General features: G+C 40.4%; 1 protein-coding gene across 2 annotated transcripts in view; it reads right to left on the reverse strand.

Annotated features, from left to right (window-relative positions):
- NAPB (NSF attachment protein beta) overlaps window positions 1-21,376 on the reverse strand; it is a 37,926-nt gene that overhangs the window by 1,421 nt on the left and 15,129 nt on the right. Inside the window, exons 3-10 of one of the 2 annotated variants that reach the window (XM_036417783.2) lie at window positions 20,729-20,845; window positions 17,074-17,120; window positions 16,851-16,928; window positions 9,640-9,695; window positions 9,389-9,473; window positions 1,347-1,451; window positions 608-676; window positions 204-254 (exon numbers count right to left, since the gene is read on the reverse strand). In XM_036417783.2, coding sequence (XP_036273676.1) covers window positions 204-254; window positions 608-676; window positions 1,347-1,451; window positions 9,389-9,473; window positions 9,640-9,695; window positions 16,851-16,928; window positions 17,074-17,120; window positions 20,729-20,845 — 608 coding nt within the window. The remainder of the gene's footprint in view (window positions 1-203; window positions 255-607; window positions 677-1,346; window positions 1,452-9,388; window positions 9,474-9,639; window positions 9,696-16,850; window positions 16,929-17,073; window positions 17,121-20,728; window positions 20,846-21,376) is intronic. The other variant, XM_045574858.1, reaches the window with a different exon arrangement.

Raw genomic sequence — 21,376 nt, forward strand, 5'->3', positions numbered from 1 at the left:
TTATAAATTTACCATGGTTAATGAAACAATATAATTGTATAGGTTTGAAGGATATAAAATAAAAAAACATGACTGTTGGAAAATACAATTAGGTATGCTGGAATAATGTTCAAATAAACGTTCACATTTACAAAATGAAAAGAAGAAAAAGTTCATGTAATAAACCTTTGAAGTATGTATTATATTTCAAAGACATAACTTACTGCTTCAGTGTAAGCTTCACTGTTCTGTTCTTCATGAGCTTCTAGAAGTTTCTAGTAACATAAATATGGAAAAATTAGTTTGGTAAGCTAAAAAAGTTCCATCTGTGAATAGAGATACTTTAAACACAGAAGTAGCCTTAGTATCACATTAACTGATGTTGCAAATACTTCATAAAATTGGAGAAATATTCAAGTACAAATAAAGAATTACCCAAGCCCTGGGTCCATAAATGTGCTAACATTCCTGAACTGCCTGCAGAACACACACTAAGTCCCTGACTCTCAGTGGGATTTGAAACCCAATAGCAAAAGTACGATAGGCTCTTCTGCGGATTTATCCTTCACTTCACACCCAGTTCCACCTGCAGCAAAGGCTTTTTCTTCAAAGTCCTAATATTACTTACTTTCAATAATTTACATTCTCTTGAATCAGTAAATGCTGGAAACATTTCCTCATATTTCTCAAGAGCAAGCTGAGAGAGAAAAAACACTGGTTAATGTCTGACTCAGTAATCCAGGAAACAAAGCTTTGAACATTCTTTTTAAAAATGTTTTTATTTTTTAAACATATTTTTATTGATTTCAGAGAGGAAAGGAGAGAAAGAGATAGAAACATCAATTATGAGAGAGAATCAATCATTGATTGGCTGCCTCCTGCACGCCCCCTACTGGGGATAGACTTGCAAACCCGGGCATGTGCCCTTGACCAGAATCAAACCTAGGACCCTTTGGTCCACAGGCCAATGCACTATCCACTGAGCCAAACCAGCTAGGGCTGAACATTCTATTAGCTTCAGCAAGACTCATCTACATCCTATTTAACTGTATAAGTATGTATTAAACTCATCAAAATCACGGGAATCCTATCTATTTTGATTTTCAATCTCAGTTAAGAATCTATTTCTAAACCAATTTTCCAGAATAGGTTCCTGTAGAGAAGATGTTGTAAACCAAATCTAATTCTTAAAACTCTTAAAAATAAACAGGTGTCTTATTTTTTTATTTTTTTAAGGTACCCAGTTTAGTCTTGCAACTAACAAATATCACCCAAACCAAGTAATATCATGAACAAGAGTACCGGAATAAGGCCCACTCTCATGGGGAATGTGCATCAGTACACTAGTTCTGAAGGACTGACCATACCTTGGCATTCAACTCATCGACTATGAAGTGACAGAGGGCTGCTTTAAAGAAGTAATCCTTTGCACTGTACTTCAACAGGGGATTATCCATGGTGTTTGCCCCAACCTAGGCACAGAAAGCAGTTAGATGTAAAAGGTTTGTTTTATTTGCTTTTTTTAAAAATTGAATTTATTGGGATGATATTGGTTAATAAAACCATATCTACAGGTTTCAAGTGAACAGTTCAATAAAACACATCTACATAGCACATCATGCACTCACCACCCGAAGTCAAGTCTCTTTCCGCCCAGTTTATCCCCCTTTGTCCACTTTCTCCTCCCCACATCCCCTTTCTATCTGGCTATTACTACATTGTTGTCCATGTCTATGTGTCATACATAATATATTTTTTTAAAGGTCTGGCTTCTTACATTAGGCAAACTAATTATCATCTATTGCCTTTAGGAAATAATTCTGTATCTTACGTTAGTTTAGCTATGAAATACATTCTTTTAATGCAATAGTATAACTAGAAAATTTTATTAGAAGAGATAATATTGAACACATAAAATGCTAACCACTTAAAAATGAACTCAGAAGACTTTGACCTGTAGGAAGATGGAACAGACACCCTAAGTATGACTAAAATCCCCCGTCATTTTATATGAAACAAATGTAAAGCTGAAAGGCGAAGAGAAAACTGAAGACTGATAGGGACCGAGACACAACGGAAAACATGACAGTGAATTCCCTGCGTTTTCTTTTTCTTTCATATATTCCTGACTTTTTATAGAAAAAGCTGGCATAAAAGTCATTGGATTCAGAAAAAAAGAAAAAAGAAAAAAAAAAGACTAGGTAAAAGTTTGCTATCTCTAGCCAAAGAACTAAGGAAGAGGCAGTTTAGCAATAGTAAGACAGAAAATGTTTAGACAACAAGTGCTCTATTCTAGCCAAATACCACAAGAAAGCTATGGCCTTAACCCCAATCAACTCATCAAACGCCAAAGAGGAAATCAAGATGCCCATCCTTTCGAGACTGCAACGAGGAGCCCAATATTCCTGCCGAGGTGACTTGAGAGAAGACCAAGAAGGGCCTTCATCAGTTAGCAATGAGCCCACTCTTTCCCCGGCAGCTGAGGCAGTGCAGCCCACAGGCAGCTTGATTTCACGTCTGCCCAGCAGAACCTGGTATTCTTGTCTCCCAGCAGGCATGGTTTCAGAAGAGGCCGAGTGGAGGGTTATGACTTTCACCACCAGCTGGCAGTAACAAGGACAACCCCACCATGGAGGTGGTGGACAGCAAGTAGGAGCTGAAATGAAACGAGGGCCTACCCCCCAGATGTCAATGGAGGCCAAGTGGGAAGTCTCCACCTGGCAGTAATGAGGCAACACACCCTTCCCCAGCCAGAGCAATGTCTCAGAAAGCCAGCTGACAGTGAAGGTTTAAGTAATAGGGTTAGTGTCAAAATGTTCAGTTTTCAATGCAAACTTACTCGCTATACAAAAAAAGGGAAAGATCTTAAGCTGAATGAAAAAAGACAACCAACAGATGACAGCTCTTAGATGGCAGAAATGTTAGTATTACATAACAAAGGTTTTGAAAGAGCCCTCGTAAAAATGCCTCAAAATAGTAACACAAAAACACCTGAAAGTAAAACAAAACAAAAAACAAACAAACAAAAAAGCAAAATCAACATCAATAAAAAAGAAATCCACAACAAAAAAACCCAGAAGACAAAGAAAAACCAAATGGAAATTTCAGAATGGAAAAACACAAAACCACATAAAAAGTAGATTGGCTCAACAGCTGAATAGGACAGATGAAAGAATCAACAAACTGGTGAAAGAACATTAGAAATTAGTCTCAACAACAGAGGAGACAAACAGGAAAACAAAAAACAATAAACAAACCATCAGGGACCTACGTGACCATGAAATGAGGTCTAACATTAGGATCCTCTGATTCCTGGAAGGGGAGGAGAAAAAGAGAGCAGCTAAAAATATATTTTAAGAAATAATGGCTAAAAATTCCCCAAATTTGGCAAGAAGCAAGAGCCTACAGATTCAAGAAGTTTAGTGAAACCCAAACAGGATAAAAGCCAAGCTATCTATGCCACACCATTAACTTCTGAAAACTAAAAGTTAAAGAAAAAAACTTGAAACCAGAGAAAAATAACCTCTTATTTACAGGGGAAAATCAATGTGAATAGCAGCCAACTTTTTACCAGAAACCACAGTAGTCATAAGTGGCACTTTTTCAGGTCCTAAAACACAACAAAACAAAACAAAACATCAACCCAGAATTGTATACCCAAGGAAAATACGCTTAAGGATGGAAAAGAAAATCAAAACATTCCCAGATAAAGGAAAACAAAAAAGTATATTGCCAACAGACTTACCCTAAAAGAATGGTAAAAGGATATTTTTTAAGCAGAAAGGAAGCAATAAAAGACTGAATGTCAAAACATCAGGAAGGAAGCAAGAACACAGCAAACAAAATGTGGTGAATACAATGAGCTTTTCTTTTCTTGAGTTTTCTAAAGTATGTTTGATGGTTGAAGCAAAAACTGTGGTTATAAAAGTATGTAAAGAAAACATTTAAGACAATTATATATTGAACAAAGAGTAAAAAAAGGTAAGATTTTTATATTTCACTTGAAGTAACAAAATGAAGTCCCCATTAGCCTATGATAAGTTATATTATACAAATGTAACAGCTAGAGCAATCACTAAAAAAGCCATACTAAAAAACACTACAGATAAGCCACCCACCGGAAGGCAGGAAAATAGAAAACAGAGAAATGTAAAATAACATAAATAGAAAACAAATATAAAATGATAAACGTAAACCTTAATATAACAATAATTATAATAAATGTCTAAATATGCTAATTAGCAAAGTGAATTAAAAAGCATGACCTAACAATAAACTGTCCATAAGAAACTCACTTCCAATTATGATACAAGAGGCCCGGTGCACGAAATTCATGCATGGGGAGGTAGGGGGTGTCCCTCAGCTCAGCCTGCACCCTCTCCAATATGGGACATCCTTCTCACAATCCACGACTGCTGGCTCCTAACCGCTCACCTGCCTGCCTTCCTAATTGCCCCTAACCACTCTGCGTGCCAGCCTGGTAGTCCCCCTAACCACTACCCTGCTGGCCTGATTGACACCTAACTGCTCCCCTGCCGACATGATTGTCCCCAACTGCCCTCCCCTGCTGGCCCAATTGCCTTCGATTGTTGGGCTGAGGGGACTGGGGACTCCAGCTGGATGAGGTGGGACTGGGGGACTCCGGCTGGATGAGGTGGGACTGAGGGGGCTGGGTGCCACCATCTTGTGGCTATATGCGCTGCCATCGTGTGAGAGCTTGGCAGTCAATTAGCATATCCCCTCTTTATTGGCTTGGTGCCAATCTTGTGAGAAGATGATGGTCAATTAGCATATTCCCTCTTTATTAGATAGGATAGGCTGGTCAAAAGAAAAAGACATATATAAGCATTAATCAAAAGAAAGCAGAAAAGGCTGTATTAATATCAAACAGAGTAGACTTCAGAGCAAAGACAATTACACTATACAGGATGGGGCAAAAGTAGATTTACAGTTGTTCATATGGAAAATAATACAATAATTAATAAAGAGTAATACAAGAATAAATTGTGTTTTGCATACTCACAACTATAAACCTACGTTTGCCTCACTCTGTATAATGATAAAAGTGTCAACCCACCAAGAAGACAGCAATCCTAAACATGTATGCAGCAAGCAGCAGAGCAGACTGACAGAAATGAAAGAAGAGATACACAAACTCACAAAAAGTGCAGACTTCAACACTCCAAGCTCATCAATGGATAGCTCTAGAAAGGAAAATTAGCAAGTATACAAAACTCAACACCATCAACCAAGGAAACCTAATTAACATTCATAGAACATGCAACCCAGGAACAGCAAAACTACAGAACATAGGCCAAGAAAGACCATACGCTGGGCTATAAAACCAACCCTGACAAATTTATAAAAATTGAACCCACAGAGTGCTTTCCAACAACAGTGGAATCAAACTAGAATTCAACAACAAAAAGATACCAGGAAAATCTCCAAACACTTAAACTTCCCAACTCATTCTTTGGTAGTATTACCTTGCTACCAAAATCAGACAAACACATCACAAGAAAAAAATTAAAGATCAGTATTGGTATACCTTATGAATATAAATGCAAAATCCTCAACAAAATATTAGCAAAATAATTTTGGCAACTTGTAAAAAATTAATACAGTTAAGGATTAATTTGTATAAAGTGAGGTCTGGCCTTTGTCCATGACTCCTGGGTGGTAATTACTAAACCCTTCAAATGTCCTGCCTGGTAAGAGTCAACCACATCTACATGACTGAGCCCCAGTAAAAACTTCAGACACTACATTCAGTGAGCTTCCCTTCTTGTCAATACTCTATGCATATTTTCACATATTGTCAGGTGAAGTAAGTGCTGTCTGTACAACTCTACAGGGGAGGACAACAGACAGTTCCACACTTGGAACTCTGGACCCTACCCTATGGCAGGCACCTCTTACTTTAGCTGAGTTAAATTTGTATCCTTTTTATAATAAAATGTAACTGTGAGTATAACACCTTTCATTGAGTTCTATGAATCCTAGAGAATTATTAAACCTGAAGATGTTCTTGGAGTCCTCTAAACGTTGCAATGACCAAGGAAGATTTGTCCCAGGAATATAAGGTTGGTTCAACATATAAAAATCAATGAAATATACTATCTTAGAAGACTTAAAGGACAAAAAAAACACCCTAATCCTCTCAATAGATGCAGAAAAAGCACTTGACAAAAGCCAATACCCTTTGATGATAAAAACAGTTAAAGCAGGAAGAAAAGAGAACTTCTTCAAACTAATAAAGGACATCTATTAAGAAACCCACAGCTATCAATATACTTAATGGTGAAAAGCTGAAAGCTTTCTTCATAAGATGGAAACAAGGTGAGGATGTCTGCCCTTGCTACTTCTATTTAACATCGTGCTGGAAATTCTAGCCAGGACAAATGACAAGAAAATGAAGTAAAGGGCATTCAGATTGGAGAAGTTATGAAACTATCACTATTGCAGATGACATGATTTTGTATATAAAAAAAATACAAAACAAAAATTAGAGCTAATAAGTTAAGCAAGATTGCAGTATATAAAACTAACATTTAATAACCTGAAAAGGAAATTAAGAAAATAATTCCATTTATAATAGTCAAAAAGAATAAAATACTTAGGAGTATGTTTAACCAAAGAAGTGCAAGACTTGCCCACTGAAAACTATAAAACATGGAACAAAACTAAAAATCTAAATAAATGGAAAGGCATCTTGTGTTCACAGACTGTACAACTTGATGACAACATTTTCCAAATTGGTCTATAGATTCAGTGCAATCCCCATAAAAATCCTAGTTGATTTCTTAACAGAGATTGACGAGCTGATCCTAAAAACTCATATGGAAATGCAAGAACTCCAGTTAAAGCAATCTTTACAGAAGAATTTGGCCCTGCCCGGTGTGGCTCAGTGCTTGGAGTAGGGGTGTCGAACTCAATCAGAGAAGGGGCCAAAATCTAAAATCCAGCCTAAATCGCGGGCCGAATGGTTTACTGAACAGTCATAAACTGTCATTGTGATGGAAACACAGCGGAGTGCAGTGATGACAGCTCGGTGCGGGCCACATTGCAAGGCCTGGCGGGACGGATTTGGCCCGCGGGCCTTGTGTTTGACACATGTGGCTTAGAGGGTTGTCCTGCACATAGAAGAAAGGTTGCAGGTTCGATTTCCAGTCAAGGGCACATACCTGGATCACAGGTTCATTCCCTGCCCTGGCTGGGTGCACATGCAGAGGGCAACTAATCAATGTATCTTTCACAACAATGTTTCTCTCTCTTCCCCTTTCTCTCCCTTATACTCTCTCTAAAAATCGATGGAAAAATAATCCTTGGGTGAGGATAAATAAACAAACAAACAAAGTTCCTTGGAAGACTCTCACATTTCCCACTTCAAAATTTACCACAAAGCTACAGTAATCAAACAGTGTGATATTGGCATAAAGACAGACATACATATCAATGGATTAGAACAGAGAGCCCAGAAATAAACCTTTGCATATTGGGCAATTTTCAATAAGGTACCAAGACCATTCAATGGCAAAAGGATGATGTATTAAACAAGTAATGGTGGGAACACTGAAAATCTACAGGTAAAAAAGAAAGAAGTTGAATCCTTAACTAAGACCATATATAAAACATTAACTTAAAATAGACTGTAGAACTAAAACTATAAAACTCTTAGAATAAAACATAGGAGGAAAGCTTCATGATCTTGGGTTTGGCAATTTCTTGGATAACACATGAAAAACACAGGCAAAAAAAATTTGACTCAAGAAAAATTTAAAATTTTGTGTATCAAAGGACACTAACAACTGAGTAAAAGGGCAACCCACAGAATTGGAGAAAATATTTGCAATCACTTATCTAATAAGGGATTAATATCCAGAATATATAAAGAACATCTAAAACCCAATACCAAGAGACAAGTAACCTGTTTAAAAAATAGGCAAAGGAACTGAATAAACATTTCTCCTAGGAAGATATATGGATGACCAATAAGCACATAAAAAGATACTCAACATCACTAATCATTAGGGAAATGAAAATCAAAGAAACATTGAGAGACTGCTTCATACTCATTAGGATGGTTCTCAAACAAGCAAACAGAAAACAAGGATTGGGAAGGATGCAAAAAACTGGAACCCCTGTACACTGCTGAAAGGATGGTGAAATAGCATGGCAACTGCGGAAAACAATGTGGCAGTTCCTCAAAAAGTTAACACATGTCCCAACAATTCCAATAGTAGGTATATAGCCAAAAGAACTGCAAACATACCTTCAACAAAAACTTGAATACAAATGTTCATAGCAACATTATTCATAACTAGAGGCCTAGTGCACGAAATTTGTGCAAGGGGGGGAGGGGTGTCCCTCAACCCAGCCTGCACTCTCTCCAATCTGAGACCCCTTGAGGGATGTCTGACTGCCTGTTTAGGCCCAATTCCACTGAGCTGGCTCCCTACCACTCACTTGCCTTCCTGATTGCCCCTAACTGCTTCTGCCTGCCAGCCTGATCAACCCCTAAATGCCCTCCTCTGCCAGCCCGATTGCCCCTAACTGCCCTTCTCTGCCAGCCTGGCCATTCCTAACTGTCCTCCCCTGCTGGCCTGGTTGCTCTCAAATGCCTTCCCCTGCTGGCCTGGTAACCCCTAATTAAGCTCCCTTTCCAGCCTAGTTGCCCCTAACTGTCATCCCCTGTTGGCCTGGCCGCCCCCAACTGTCCTTCCCTGAAGACCTGGTCCCCTCAACTGTCCTCCCCTGCAGGCCTGGTTGCCCCCAATTTCCCTCCCCTGCAGCCTGGTCCCCACCAACTGCCCTCTCCTGTCACCATCTTGTAGTGGCCATTTTGTGTCTACATGGTGGTGGCCATAATTGACTACATGGGGGCAGCCATCTTGTGTGTTGGAGTGATGGTCTATTTGCATAGTGTCTTTTATTAAATAGGATAGCCCTAAATGAAAATAACCCAAATATCCATTAGTTGATAAATGGATAAACTGGAATATTACTCAGCTTTGAAAATGAATGAAGTATAGCATAAGTGAACCTTGAAAATAAATTTTACTAAGTGAAAGAAGCCAGTCACAAAAGGCCACGTACAATATGATTCCATACATATTAAATATGTATAATCAGCAAATCCACTTAATCAGACAATAGATAGTATTTCCAGGGACTGGAGGAGAGAATGGGGCTTCTTTTGGGGATAAAAATGTTTTGAATTAGGAAATGGTGATGGTTATACATTCTTTGCGAATATACTAAACACCAGACATGGTACTCCTTAAAAGGATGAATTACATAATGTGTGAATTAGATCTTAATAAAAAGAAAAATTAAATTTATAAGTAAAAAAAAAAAAAAGATTCAGAGTAAATTCTGCTGGAAGTTGAACAGACAGCAGTAACCTCACCTGCTCGTAGATCTCGATGGCTTTCTGGTATTGCTCAAGCTGGGCAGCATATGCTGCCACCTTCAGCAGACACTTGTTAGCTGAACTGAAATCAAGAACCAGAGCAAAGTAAGCAACAGAGAAATAAAAAGACACCCAGTACTCTTTCATTTGGTACAGTACAGTACACTTCGCTAACAGAATATAGCAAAGATTTATCTTTTATCACACTTAACAAAAATCCATTTAATTATGTTAAAAGTAATACTTGCCTGTTGGATTCTTCTCCTTTGTAATAATCAGCCGATTGTTCATAATGTGCAATAGCCTGAAAACACACACACATCTTATTCAAACCACTTGTTTAAAGAGTTGTTTTTAAAAAACTACCCTTGCATGGGTATTTTTTCTTATAAATAAAACTATCCCAATAGTAAACCTTTCACAACTTGGCCTACTTCATTCAGGGAACACAAAAATGCATGCACCTCTGGAAGCCTGGCAGCAGACTGCTTGCTGTCCATCAAAATCTCTTATCGCCCTCCCCCATGGCAAATTCCCAGCTACACCACTTCGCCAGCCTGCACTGCAGTTAGAGCAGCCATGAGACTTATTCCTTCCAATGGAATATAAACAAACATGCTGTAAACCACTCCCAGGCTTGGTCCATAATCTGACTCTGCATCCTTCTCCAGGCCTTCTCCCTTCTCATGAGCCAGCATGGCAATAAAATAGCCAAGTCTAGGGTGACAAAGGAAACCACGAGCTAAAGGTAGCAGGACTTTTGTCAGCCTGGTTCCTAACTAAATACAAAAGGCAGAATGGACCTCAAACCCCATGCCTCACCACTGCCAAACGCAGAGCAGCTATGCTGGATTGTTATTTCTGAGATATGTGAAGCCTATTAAATTTAGATTTAAGGTTTGCTAAAGCAGCACACATTATCCTCACTAATAACCTAAGTGTCACCTAGATTAAAGGTCTTGTTTTCACTCTAAAATGTGTGGTGCTGAATTAACAGACACGTGGAAAAGAAAGAGTGCAGGCTGGAAAGCTAGAATTTCTGGTCCTGTGGGACACAGATTAGGTGAAATCAAGCACATGACAACTCAGAAGGCAAACACTGCAAGCTGCTCTTTCTCTTGAGAACGCCTGTGCCTTTCCCTACCCCTGTGGTCTTTCCCCAGGACTCCCTCTCTCCTCTAGGGCAGACTTAGGTGTTCCCGCCTCTCCTTCCTCCTGGCACATTTTCTTTGCCTTTCTTATTCCTAAGTTCCAAGGACCCTTCTTTTTGCCTCTGTAACTTGTTTCTTGAGCCCACGCAGTCCAGCTGGCTCACTTCTTCCAGGGCTCGCTTGTTCTACCTCTGAGACGAAATAAACTTTGCTTGTATTTGAAACACACACACACACACACACACACACACACACACACACACCACGTGCCTATTGGAGCTGGAAACAAGGGAAATAAGGTCTATGGAAAGGGCCAGATGATAGTATGCACTATTTTTTAGCCAGGTTTTATAAGGAAAAAGAACTGAAGGAATTAGCTGGTTCATGAAAAGAAACAAAGTCCAGAAATAGAATAAAATTGTAAAGGTCAATACAATAAGGGCAAGAGGTAAGTATAAACAATGTTTTAAATTATGGGTCAGAAACACTTTTCTGTAACAGACCAGATAATAATAGGCTTTATGAACTTTGTATCTCTCCTCAGGTAGCACAAAAGCAACCACAGATGATGCATAAATGAAGGACTGTGGCTATATGCAAATACACTTTATTCAGGGATAATACAATTTCAGTTTAATTTAATTTTTGTGTTATGAATGCTTTTCCCTCAATGATTAAAGAGTCAGAAAATCATTCTTAGTTTCCAGACATATATAAACAGCTGGTAGATTTGTAGATCCCTGCCTTCAAGGTTTTTCCAGTAAACCTGAAAGAAACCTGTGAGAAAATCAGATTGCAGATGCTGTCCACCAGTTCAATGGCTTCGAGGCAGTTCTAATGAGTTACGAGAGGCTCAGGGACAGAAGACACACAAATAAAATATAAGAGGTTAGGGAAGTGTGTTAGGAAACACTCTGGTGTGCTTACGGGCACAGGGGACTGTCTGGGAGCAAACAGACCTGGCCCATAAAGCGAATGGTCCCCTTTCCTGCAGGTGGTAATGGTTATAACCAAGAATGCAGAGCCACAGGCTGAAGGGGGCAGAGCCAACATTAGCCTTGTCTGGACTGCAGTTTTTTTGTTTTTGTTTAAAAAAAAAAAAAATTATATATATATATATATATATATATATATATATATATTATTGATTTTTCACAGAGAGGAAGAGAGAGGTATAGAGAATTAGAAACATTGATGAGAGAGAATCATTGATCAACTGTCTCTTGCACACCCCCTACTGGGGATGTGCCCGCAACCAACGTACATGCCCTTGACCGGAATCAAACCTGGGACCCCTCAGTCCGCAGGCCAATGCTCTATCCACTGAGCCAAATCGGTTTCGGCTGGACTGCAGTTTTTAACAAAACGGAACAGTTTTTTCTTTTTTTCCATTACCATACCCTCCTATACCCTCATCTACCTCCACTCCCCGCCCTCTCCACCCTCCCCCGCCGTAATCTCCATACTGTCATCTGTGTCCATGATTTCTTTCTTTTTTTCCCTTTTTTGCTCAACCCATTCCACCACCTCCCTCCACCCCCCCCCCCCCCCCCAAAGTTGTATGCCTATTCTCTACCTATGAGTCTGGACAATTTTGTGAAAAATAGACACTTCTGTGTGTGAATGATCATGTTTTGGGTCTATTTATTCCAGCCACTTAGCCTATCCCAGTGGTTGGTAAACCGTGGCTGGTGAGCCACATGCAGCTCTTTGGCCACTTGAGTTTTTAGCAAAGGCCAGCTTAGGAGTACCTTAATTAAGTTAATAACAATGTACCTACCTAGATAGTTTAAGTTTAAAAAATTTAGCTCTCAAAAGAAATTTCAATCATTGTACTGTTGATATTTGGCTCTGCTGACTGATGAGTTTGCCGACCACTGGCCTACCCAAACTAATATGCTCCTCTCCACCAAATTTTCTCAGCATTATTTAAACTAGAGTTCTGATGCATGAAATTCATGCATTGATAGGGTTCCTAGGCCTGGATGGCTGGCAGGGCCAATCTGTGGGGCGACTGGCAGGACGACTGGGAGGGAGGTCCCCCGCTGGCACTCGCCTTGGCTGGCCTGGCACTGCCTGCCCACCAGCCCTGCCCTTGCCCCCACCGCAGGTCGCCCTCATCTGCAGAAGTTGACCAATGGGGTGATTGAGGGCCTGCCCGGCTGCCCCTTGCTGCCGCAGGTTGCTTCCCTCTGCAGGGCAACCAGGTGGCCCTGCTAGCACCCGCCTTGGCTGGCCCAGGGCCTGTGGGCTGGAGGCAGCTCCTGCATTGAGCATATGCTCCTTGGTGGTCAGCGTGCATCATAGTGACCAGTCACCAGCCATTCCGCTGTACTGTTGATTTGCATATTAGGCTTTTATTATATAGAGAAAATGGGAACAATTTAAATGGGTAAGTATAATGAGCTACCTTGCTATGATTAAAAGTAATGGATAGAACATTCACTATGGGAAGTTCTTTATGAAATCTTAAAGCCATAAAAGAATAGGTACACTATAATCCTCTCTTTACAAGTACATAGGTTGAAAAGAGTTGAGTTGAACTACCATGTTTCCCCAAAAATAAGACATCCTCTGAAAATAAGACCTACTTACAGGTTTCCGAGTGAAATATAAGGCATCCCCCGAAAATAAGGCCCCCCCAGGCTAAACATGAGAGATTTGGTCCACTGATTCTGAAAGAAATGGAGTCACAAGAAATTCACCAGGAAATTCAGGAATTGGATTGTTATGATGATGTTCTAGAAGATGATGACATGATTGTTATTGAATAAATGAGTAAATTCTTGATACTGTAGGATTCAGTTTGTCTGGTTTGAGTTGACAACTACCATACTACTGTACTGTATACAGGTAATAAATTTCCTTTATTTTCATTTAACAATAAATGTGTACCATGTTCTTCTTCATGGAAAAATTAAGACATCCCCTGAAAATAAGACCTAGCGCATCTTTGCGAGCAAAAATTAATACAAGACACTGTCTTATTTTTGCGGAAACAGGGTATTTTGGAGGTTAAAAAGACAAAAGAGGCCCAATGTCAAAATTTGGTTTAGCCTAATACTTATTAAATAACAATACTGGTTCATCAAAATGTTATAACTGTGAACTTCAGCTAGGTTTATTATAATAAAAGAAAAATTTTAATTTAGTTTTTAATAATGCTAATTAAGCCAATAATAAAAAATTATGGTTTTCCCAAGTTTTGACAGAGACTGAAGTTGAAAGGAGAGCTTATCCACTGGCTTAGAGCAGTTTCAGAGTAAACCTGTTGACCACGGGTTATATTGATGTTCCACCTAGTTTGGAGTTTTAACTGGTAGTGAAACTTAGAAAGCATACGCAGAACATTTCACACTAGAAATCAGCCCACTGTAAGTTACAGTCCCAAAGACAATAATATAAGAAGTAGAACACAGCAACCAACAACAGTAGCACACATAACAGTAAGCCCAGAAACCACCCAGCTGACTGTCCTGTGCGTAAGTGGCACGCCACAGGGGTCACAAGCCTCCCGGGAGAGCTGGGCCAGTGGCACGGTGCCACGGAATACATGGTGCCTGAAAGGAAACAAGGCTTTCTAGGACTGACCATCGTCATTAAGGCAAATGCAACTCCCAGGGTGCACTTTGTAGGTAAAACAGCTTTAAATATGGGATCAATTCTTTTAGAACACATACCCCCAAACAGGACTTAACAAGAACTGGACACACTACACATAACAGTAACAAACAGTACTAAATCAGGTCCTTTAGGGACTTAAGACAGAAATGAGTCATAATTCCTCTGGACCATTTAAAAAGGACCTATTTATTAGTTGGTTCCATGTTTCACTTCATGAAGTCAAAGAAATAATGTGAATTTATGAAACTTCACTGTTCACTAGCTAAAATCTGTGAATAAATCAGACGACATATTAAAAGGAAAGAAATTCATTCGTCAGAAACCAGATATAAAGTACTTGTGTACTTAGTTTAACTGATTTTTTCAAATAAACTTCACACACCAACCAAAATCTGATAGATCCACCAGAAACTCGAAGACAATGTTTCTAAACATAGGATGCCAAACATCAGAGAACACAATAAGCTAACCTGTGTGTGCCGAGTAATATTCTTAAATTGCTTTTTTAAAAAGAACACAATGAAAAAAGACCAGCTCATAGAATGGCAGGAACACTGTGAGTAGTGAGCAATGGAGGTTTCAGAAGCTGTGTGGCAAATCATCAAATTTTTTTATAAAGAAAGAAAACAAGAGTGCACCATACGTCATTTTATCCACCCTCAATGTTGAGGAAACCCCTGTGGTGAAGTGGTTGCCAAGCCCAGGCCCTGACAGCAGAGATGACACAGAGCACTTCAGGCTTCCGCCTCCAGAGGGCTCTTCTCACCACCGTGGACAGGAGCGCACTGGCTTCAGCTGGCAAGATGACACATGAGTGCTCATCTCCCCAAGACCGAGGACGCCTTGGAAAGGACAGCGAGAGGTGCTGAGACTTGGGAGTTCCGAGGACAGTGCCCACAGAAACTGCTCACAGGTTGGATGTGGAGAAAGAGAAAAGGCAAGTATGCCTGTGATCTGGAGGAGGAACATCAGGAGAAAAGGAAGGCCAGGTCAGGACTCAGTCTTACACATGCCTGCCTTGAGTTTACAGTCGAGAGGTTGACAGACATGGGGACGTAGGAATCTAAAGCTCAGGGAGAGGTCTGAGGTCTAGGCTGCAGTCAGCTCTGCAAGTCCTGGGATACAGCCGATACTTAAAGTTGTGATGCTGAGTGAGTACACATAGACATATTGAGGGAGCAAGACGGAGAGAAGACGACAACCCAACTCTGGGGTCACGCTATAGGGTGAGAAGAAGAAAAGGAACCAGCTAAGGAGTCAGGAAGAAAGTGCTCAGTGAGGTAGTCAGAGAACCAGGCGGGAGACGTGGTCCAGAAGCCAAGAAAGAAATAAAACAAAGGAGAGGAAGAGTGACAACTGTCCAATGCCAGGGCAGGCACGGGGAGTGCCACAGCCACCGAGCTAGGAGGCAGCTGGAGTCTTTCAGCTGCTTAGTGCTCATTAGCCTGAGAGTGATGATCTGGTTCACACCTGTTCCATCGCAGCACTCAGGAGGATAGTTTTACATAAACATTTGTCTCCAGTCTGAGTAGAGGCAGCCTCTGAAGTGAGGCCAATGTGTTTTCCTCTCACCACGGTACACTCCAGCCCTGCAGGAGATCCCCTGACAGCGGGAGACAAGAGAGTGCTGGGCCTGAGTGAGCAGAGGCAGTGTAACCATTTGAGTCCTAGTTTTTCCATAGCCATAGAGCTGAAATGTGGTAAAATTCATGGCAAGCTACAAAGGACGTTTGGAAAACAGAATTTGCTCAGTAAGTGTTTCCTTCTTCCTCTTTTCTTCTGCTACTAGAGACATAGTACCTTGTTTTATTGCATTTGCTAATACTGCATTGTCATCAACATCAAAAAATCATCCAACCAGCAAACAGATTAGGACTTGCTGAATGCTCAGGTGATAGTTTTTTTTAAGTAATAAAACCTTTTTATTAATAAATGTATATACACTCTTTTAATAGACATAATGCTACTGCACACTGAACAGGCTACAGTAGTAAATCCTCACTTAATGTTGTCGGAAGGTTTTACAACCTAAAGTTAAATGACATAACATAACCAATTTTACCATAGGGCGATTAATATACAGAAGAGTTACTAGTGAGTTCCTACAGAATCTCATCATTATAATGGAACAACGCTGAACAAACAATGTATACTAGGATGTGCTGTATAGTGGACACATAACTTTCATATGCACTTGCACACTCACATGTGTGACTCTCTTTATTGTGCTTTTCACTTCATAGTGGTGGTTTGACACCAAACCCATAATATCTCCAAGGTATGCCTGTATAAGTCACCACATAAAAAGCCAGGCTTGAGGGAGGCAGACATGTGGCCAAGTTGGTGTTCACCTACCTTCTTCCCCAGGTTGCAAAGATATGTAACTGTACTTAAGCTTCCTTCCCAGGGCTACAGAAGCCTCAGCAAAAGAGATGAAGATTCTAACATGAATCACATAAGCAGACACAGCAAGTAAATCTTAACCAGCTCTCGCCTCAGATACGGTACTTACTCGGGGAAAACAGTTTCTCTCCTCCTCAGCCACCAAGCCCCTAAAGCTTCCCCGTGTAGTCATGCCATTACTGGTCACTCTACTCCATTCAACTCTGCTGGGAGAGGCAGGAGTCCCTGGAGTCAACTCCCTGCTTCACACCAAGGTTAAAAAAATCTGACCCATTGCTTACCTTCTCGATGTCTACAAGTTCAGTCTCATAAATCTCAGCAATAGTGATGTGGTGTTTGGCTGCGATTGTAAACCTTCCCTGGGGGAAAACAAAAAACAGAGTTACATTCCTGTTTTACCTATTTTAATGCCACCAGTGTAGGAACCAGATAAAAACAAAAATACAACTCTAAGCCATGTCAAGGAGTCCACCCCACAGTTACTCAAGCAAGGTAATGTCTTACCATGTCTGTGTAAATGTCGATGGCTGCATTTAAGCAGTTGATAGCCTCTGAAGCGTAGGCATTTAAGAAAAACAATGAAAAATCCATTCAGTCAAAGAGGGTTCAAGTGAGCCTATTTTCCTAGCTGCTACCAGAACAGGAGGTCCATTTGGGGCAGAAGGTGGGCATATTAGTTAAAGAAAAACAAACATAAATCACACACAAGTCCAGGCCTCTTCAGCATACTCCAACTGGAGCTAGGGTGGTTCTGGCTTGGTTACTCTAAATCTAAGTGGGGACTCCATCCAGGGGAGAGATTGCATTATAAAGCAAAAATGGGACTGTCATCAACACCACGCAAATGTAAATGTATTTTTCAATGACGTCATATATACATATTAATTTTGGAAGAAAGTTCTGTATAAGAAAAACACTTCAATAGGCTACTCTTCATGCAGCCAAAATCAAAAGCACTTTGAAGTCCCTGTTCAGAGAATTCTTAAGTAAAGTCAACATTTTGTACAATATTAAAGATATTAACGTTTGGTCTACTAACATACACACAAAGAAATTAAAAAATCTAGTCAGTGACAATGTTAATAAAGTATATTCTTTTCCCAAAAGTTAGGCTGTGTTCAGAACCAACACTCCATCACAAAATGATGGCATTTATAATTCTGCACTGTCCGACAGCTCCACATTTATTGCTTCTACAAAAGAAGTGGCAGAGTAAAAAAGCCTACCTAAAAAAATCAGAAAGTAGATGAAAAGAAGTTAAAAGCTATTTCCTCCTAAACTATGTAAGAAATGTGAATTCATTGTCATTCCTTTAAAACTACAGAAAAATATAGAGAAAAATAAGCTATCTATAATCCCACTCAAACCCACTCTTCATTTCCAGTATTTTCTAGATGCATTTCTATGTGCACAGACTTTATTGTGAATTTGAGATCTCAATTCTCATGTGGTTTTTCAGTTACCATGTAAACATTGACCAGGTCACTAAAGACTCTGAAATGAAGGATTGTAGTCACTGCATCATGTTCTACAATACTGTTGTATTATAACTTTATCATTTCTTTTTTCTACTTTTAATATACATATTTGTATTGATTTCAGAGAATAAGAGAGGGCGAGATGGAAATATCAAGATGAGAATCACTGATTAGCTGTCTCTTGCATGCCGCCTACTTGGTATCGAGCCCACAACCCGGGCATGTGCCCTTGACCAAAATCAAACCTGGGACCCTTTAGTTCACTGGTTGTGGCTACCATTCTTATCACACTGCTCATTAGGCTGTGTTCAGTTTTTCACTTTTGGGAAAAAACCATGGTCAATTTCTACACAAAAGCCCTTGAAAATATCTTATTTCCGTATGATATAATCATAAAAGTTGGAATTTCTATGTTAAAATGGATTGCTAAAAGAAAAAAGAGAAACCCCATAGCTACCAGTGCATGTGTTACAGGGAAGGAATTAATACTTTTAATTATTAAATGTGAACTCTTCTAACTAAAAGAAATAGAACATTTGCAAAATTTTACCACTTTAAATATCCAACTTCGCTCTTTGCTTAAAACAAATACTTTGAAAAACACTTTAATCAGTCAGATGAATACTGTGTAAATAAGTTGATTTTAACCAGCAGATACTGCCCTGACAGGGTAGCTCTGTTCGTTAGTGTTGCTGGGATATGCTAAGGTTGCAGGTTTGATCCCCGGTCAGGACACATATAAGAATCAACCAATCCTATCTAATAAAAGAGCAATATGCAAATTAACAATCACTCTGATACATCCACAAGCCAATCAGAGCAAGTATGCAAATTAACCCTAACCAAGATGGCTGCAGCCTCAGAGAGCAGGAGGGAGGTTTGGGTTTCCCTGGCAATGGAGGAAGCCAAGCTTTCTGCACACCCTGGAGGCTCAGGCTTCCACTCAAGGGTATAAAGTTTCAATTACAGAAGGTAAATAAATTTCAACAGAAATGGTGGCAGCCACTGAGCTGGAAGAGCAAGAGGCTAGGGTTGCCCCAGGTGATGGCCTAGGCCTCCACTCCAGGCTACAAAATTTCAATTATATTGTAGAAGGTAAATAAGTTCCAACAAAAATGGTGGCAGCCACGGAGCAAGCAGGAGGCTCAGCTCCACTCCAGGCTACAAAGTTTCAATTGTAGAAGATAAATTCCAAATTCCAGATACCAGGGCCTACACTTGGATCGGTGGGCGAGGGGGGGCGAGGGGGGGGGTGGCTAGCCTGTAAACTACCACAGGCCCCTAACCCAGGCCTCACCCCCCCCCCCCCGCCCTAGAGGAACCCCACCCTGATCTGGGACACCCTTCAGGGCAAACCAGCTGGCCCCCATTCATGCAAGAGGCATCTATCCGATCTAATATAAGAGTAATATGCAGATTGACCATCACTCCAACACACAAGATGGCTGCCCCAATATGGTCAAAGATCCTGCCCCCACTTGGACACAAGATGGCCACCACAAGATAGCCAGCAGGGGGTGGGCAGTTGGGAGGGACAAGGCCTGCAAGAGAGGGCAGTTGTGGGCAATCAGGCAAGCAGGGGAGGGTAGTTGGGAGGCACCAAGCCTGCAAGAGAGGGCAGTTGGGGGCAATCAACCCTGCAGAGGAGGGCAATTAGGGGTAACCAGGCCAGCAGAGGAGGGAAGTTGGGGGCAAACAGGCTGGCAGGGGAGCAGTTAGACATCAATCAGGCTGGCATGGGAGTGGTTAGGGTGTGATCAGGCTAGCAGGCAGAAGCTGTTAGGGGCAATCAGGAAGGCAGGCAGACAAGCAGTTGAGAGCCAGCAGTCCTGGATTATGAGAGGGATGTCCCAGATTGGAAAGGGTGCAGGCTGGGCTAAGGGACACCCCCCAAAGCCCGTGTATGAATTTCGTGCACCAAGCCTCTAGTGAATATATAAATAAGTGGAACAGCAAATTGATGTTTCTTTCTCTCTCAAAAACAAACAAACAAAAAAGCCCCAACATCTAATATTCTAATTTCCCATTAACTGGATCTTAAAATGTGCTAAGTATTTAAGAGTAAAAGAACATGGGCATTTCCTCTAGTAAACAATATTCATAAAATTAGGACATAATAAGTCTTAGATAAAATTAAAGCTAATTTCTAAAAAGTTCTCCAAAATGCAACATAAATGAAGTTTAAGAAAATGCTGTTAAGCAACTATACCACCAGGTTAAATTTAACATATCTTCTCTTCATTAAAGCTGCAAATGATTAAACAACGATTCTTAAAAATTACCAAAATCTCTATTATTCCAAAGTACAAAAGTTTATTTTTATCAGCGCTCTAAAGGTCCAGTCCTACCATCCTAAGAGCAGCGATTTTCAACCTTTTTCATCTCATGGTACACACGAACTAATTAGTAAAATTCTGTGGCACACCAGAAAATATAGTATATTTTTTGCTAATCTGACCAAAAAAAAAAAAAAAAAAAGTATAATATTGATTCATTCACACCGGACAGTATTGCTGCGTTGGCTAGTGTCATTTTTAAAATTTGACAATCTAAGGGAAAAGAGCACAGTGCCCATAACTAAATAGTCAAGTATTTCATGGCTTAATAAAAATTATTGTGGCTCACCGGTATGCCACGCACACAGGTTGAAAATCGCTGTCCTAGACAGAGGTGTGTCTTACCGTGAGGGTCTGCCTTTTTGTAAGCATTCCCAGCATCCACAAAGCTGGTGGCAGAATCATGTTTGCTCTGAAGCTGCATATGGAGTTTGGCTGCCTGACAAAATGCATTTCCTGCAGCTGAGGGAGATAAATTAGTACAATTAAACAGAGAGGAACAAGTATCCCTACAGAAGAGCCCATGCCCTAAGTGCTAGAAAGTTCCATGCCTCTGAAAGAAGTATTCCAGTCAGAAGCACATGGAAATGCAATCAATGCCTCTTAGTCAGAATCAAGTCAAACAGTGAGAGAAGCTTCTCTCAGCCACAGAAGACCTCCCAAGTGGGCCCTCGGCTATCAGTTTCCATTTAATAGCAACAGCCTAGTACCAGGCCACTCAATGTTATCCCACAGCGCATCCTGAACGCAGGCTGAAGCTACTAATGTTTGAAGAAAGGTAAAACGCTGAGGTCATCTTTCCATCTTACAGCGTCCCCGGACTTAGTTGTTATTGTTGAATTGCTAATGAAGGCTTCCTGGACAAAGAAAGTTTCTCAAAGAGTGATAATTAGGCCTTCAATTGTGGAATCCAAAGTTTTTCCTTAAGTTCTGGAATAGGGAAGTAAGTACTAACAGGAATGGAGAGGAAAGGGTTTATTCCACCAGGAAAAG

This window comes from Pipistrellus kuhlii, unplaced genomic scaffold, assembly GCF_014108245.1.
Source record: "Pipistrellus kuhlii isolate mPipKuh1 unplaced genomic scaffold, mPipKuh1.p scaffold_m20_p_6, whole genome shotgun sequence".
Classification (NCBI taxonomy): Eukaryota; Metazoa; Chordata; class Mammalia; order Chiroptera; family Vespertilionidae; genus Pipistrellus; species Pipistrellus kuhlii.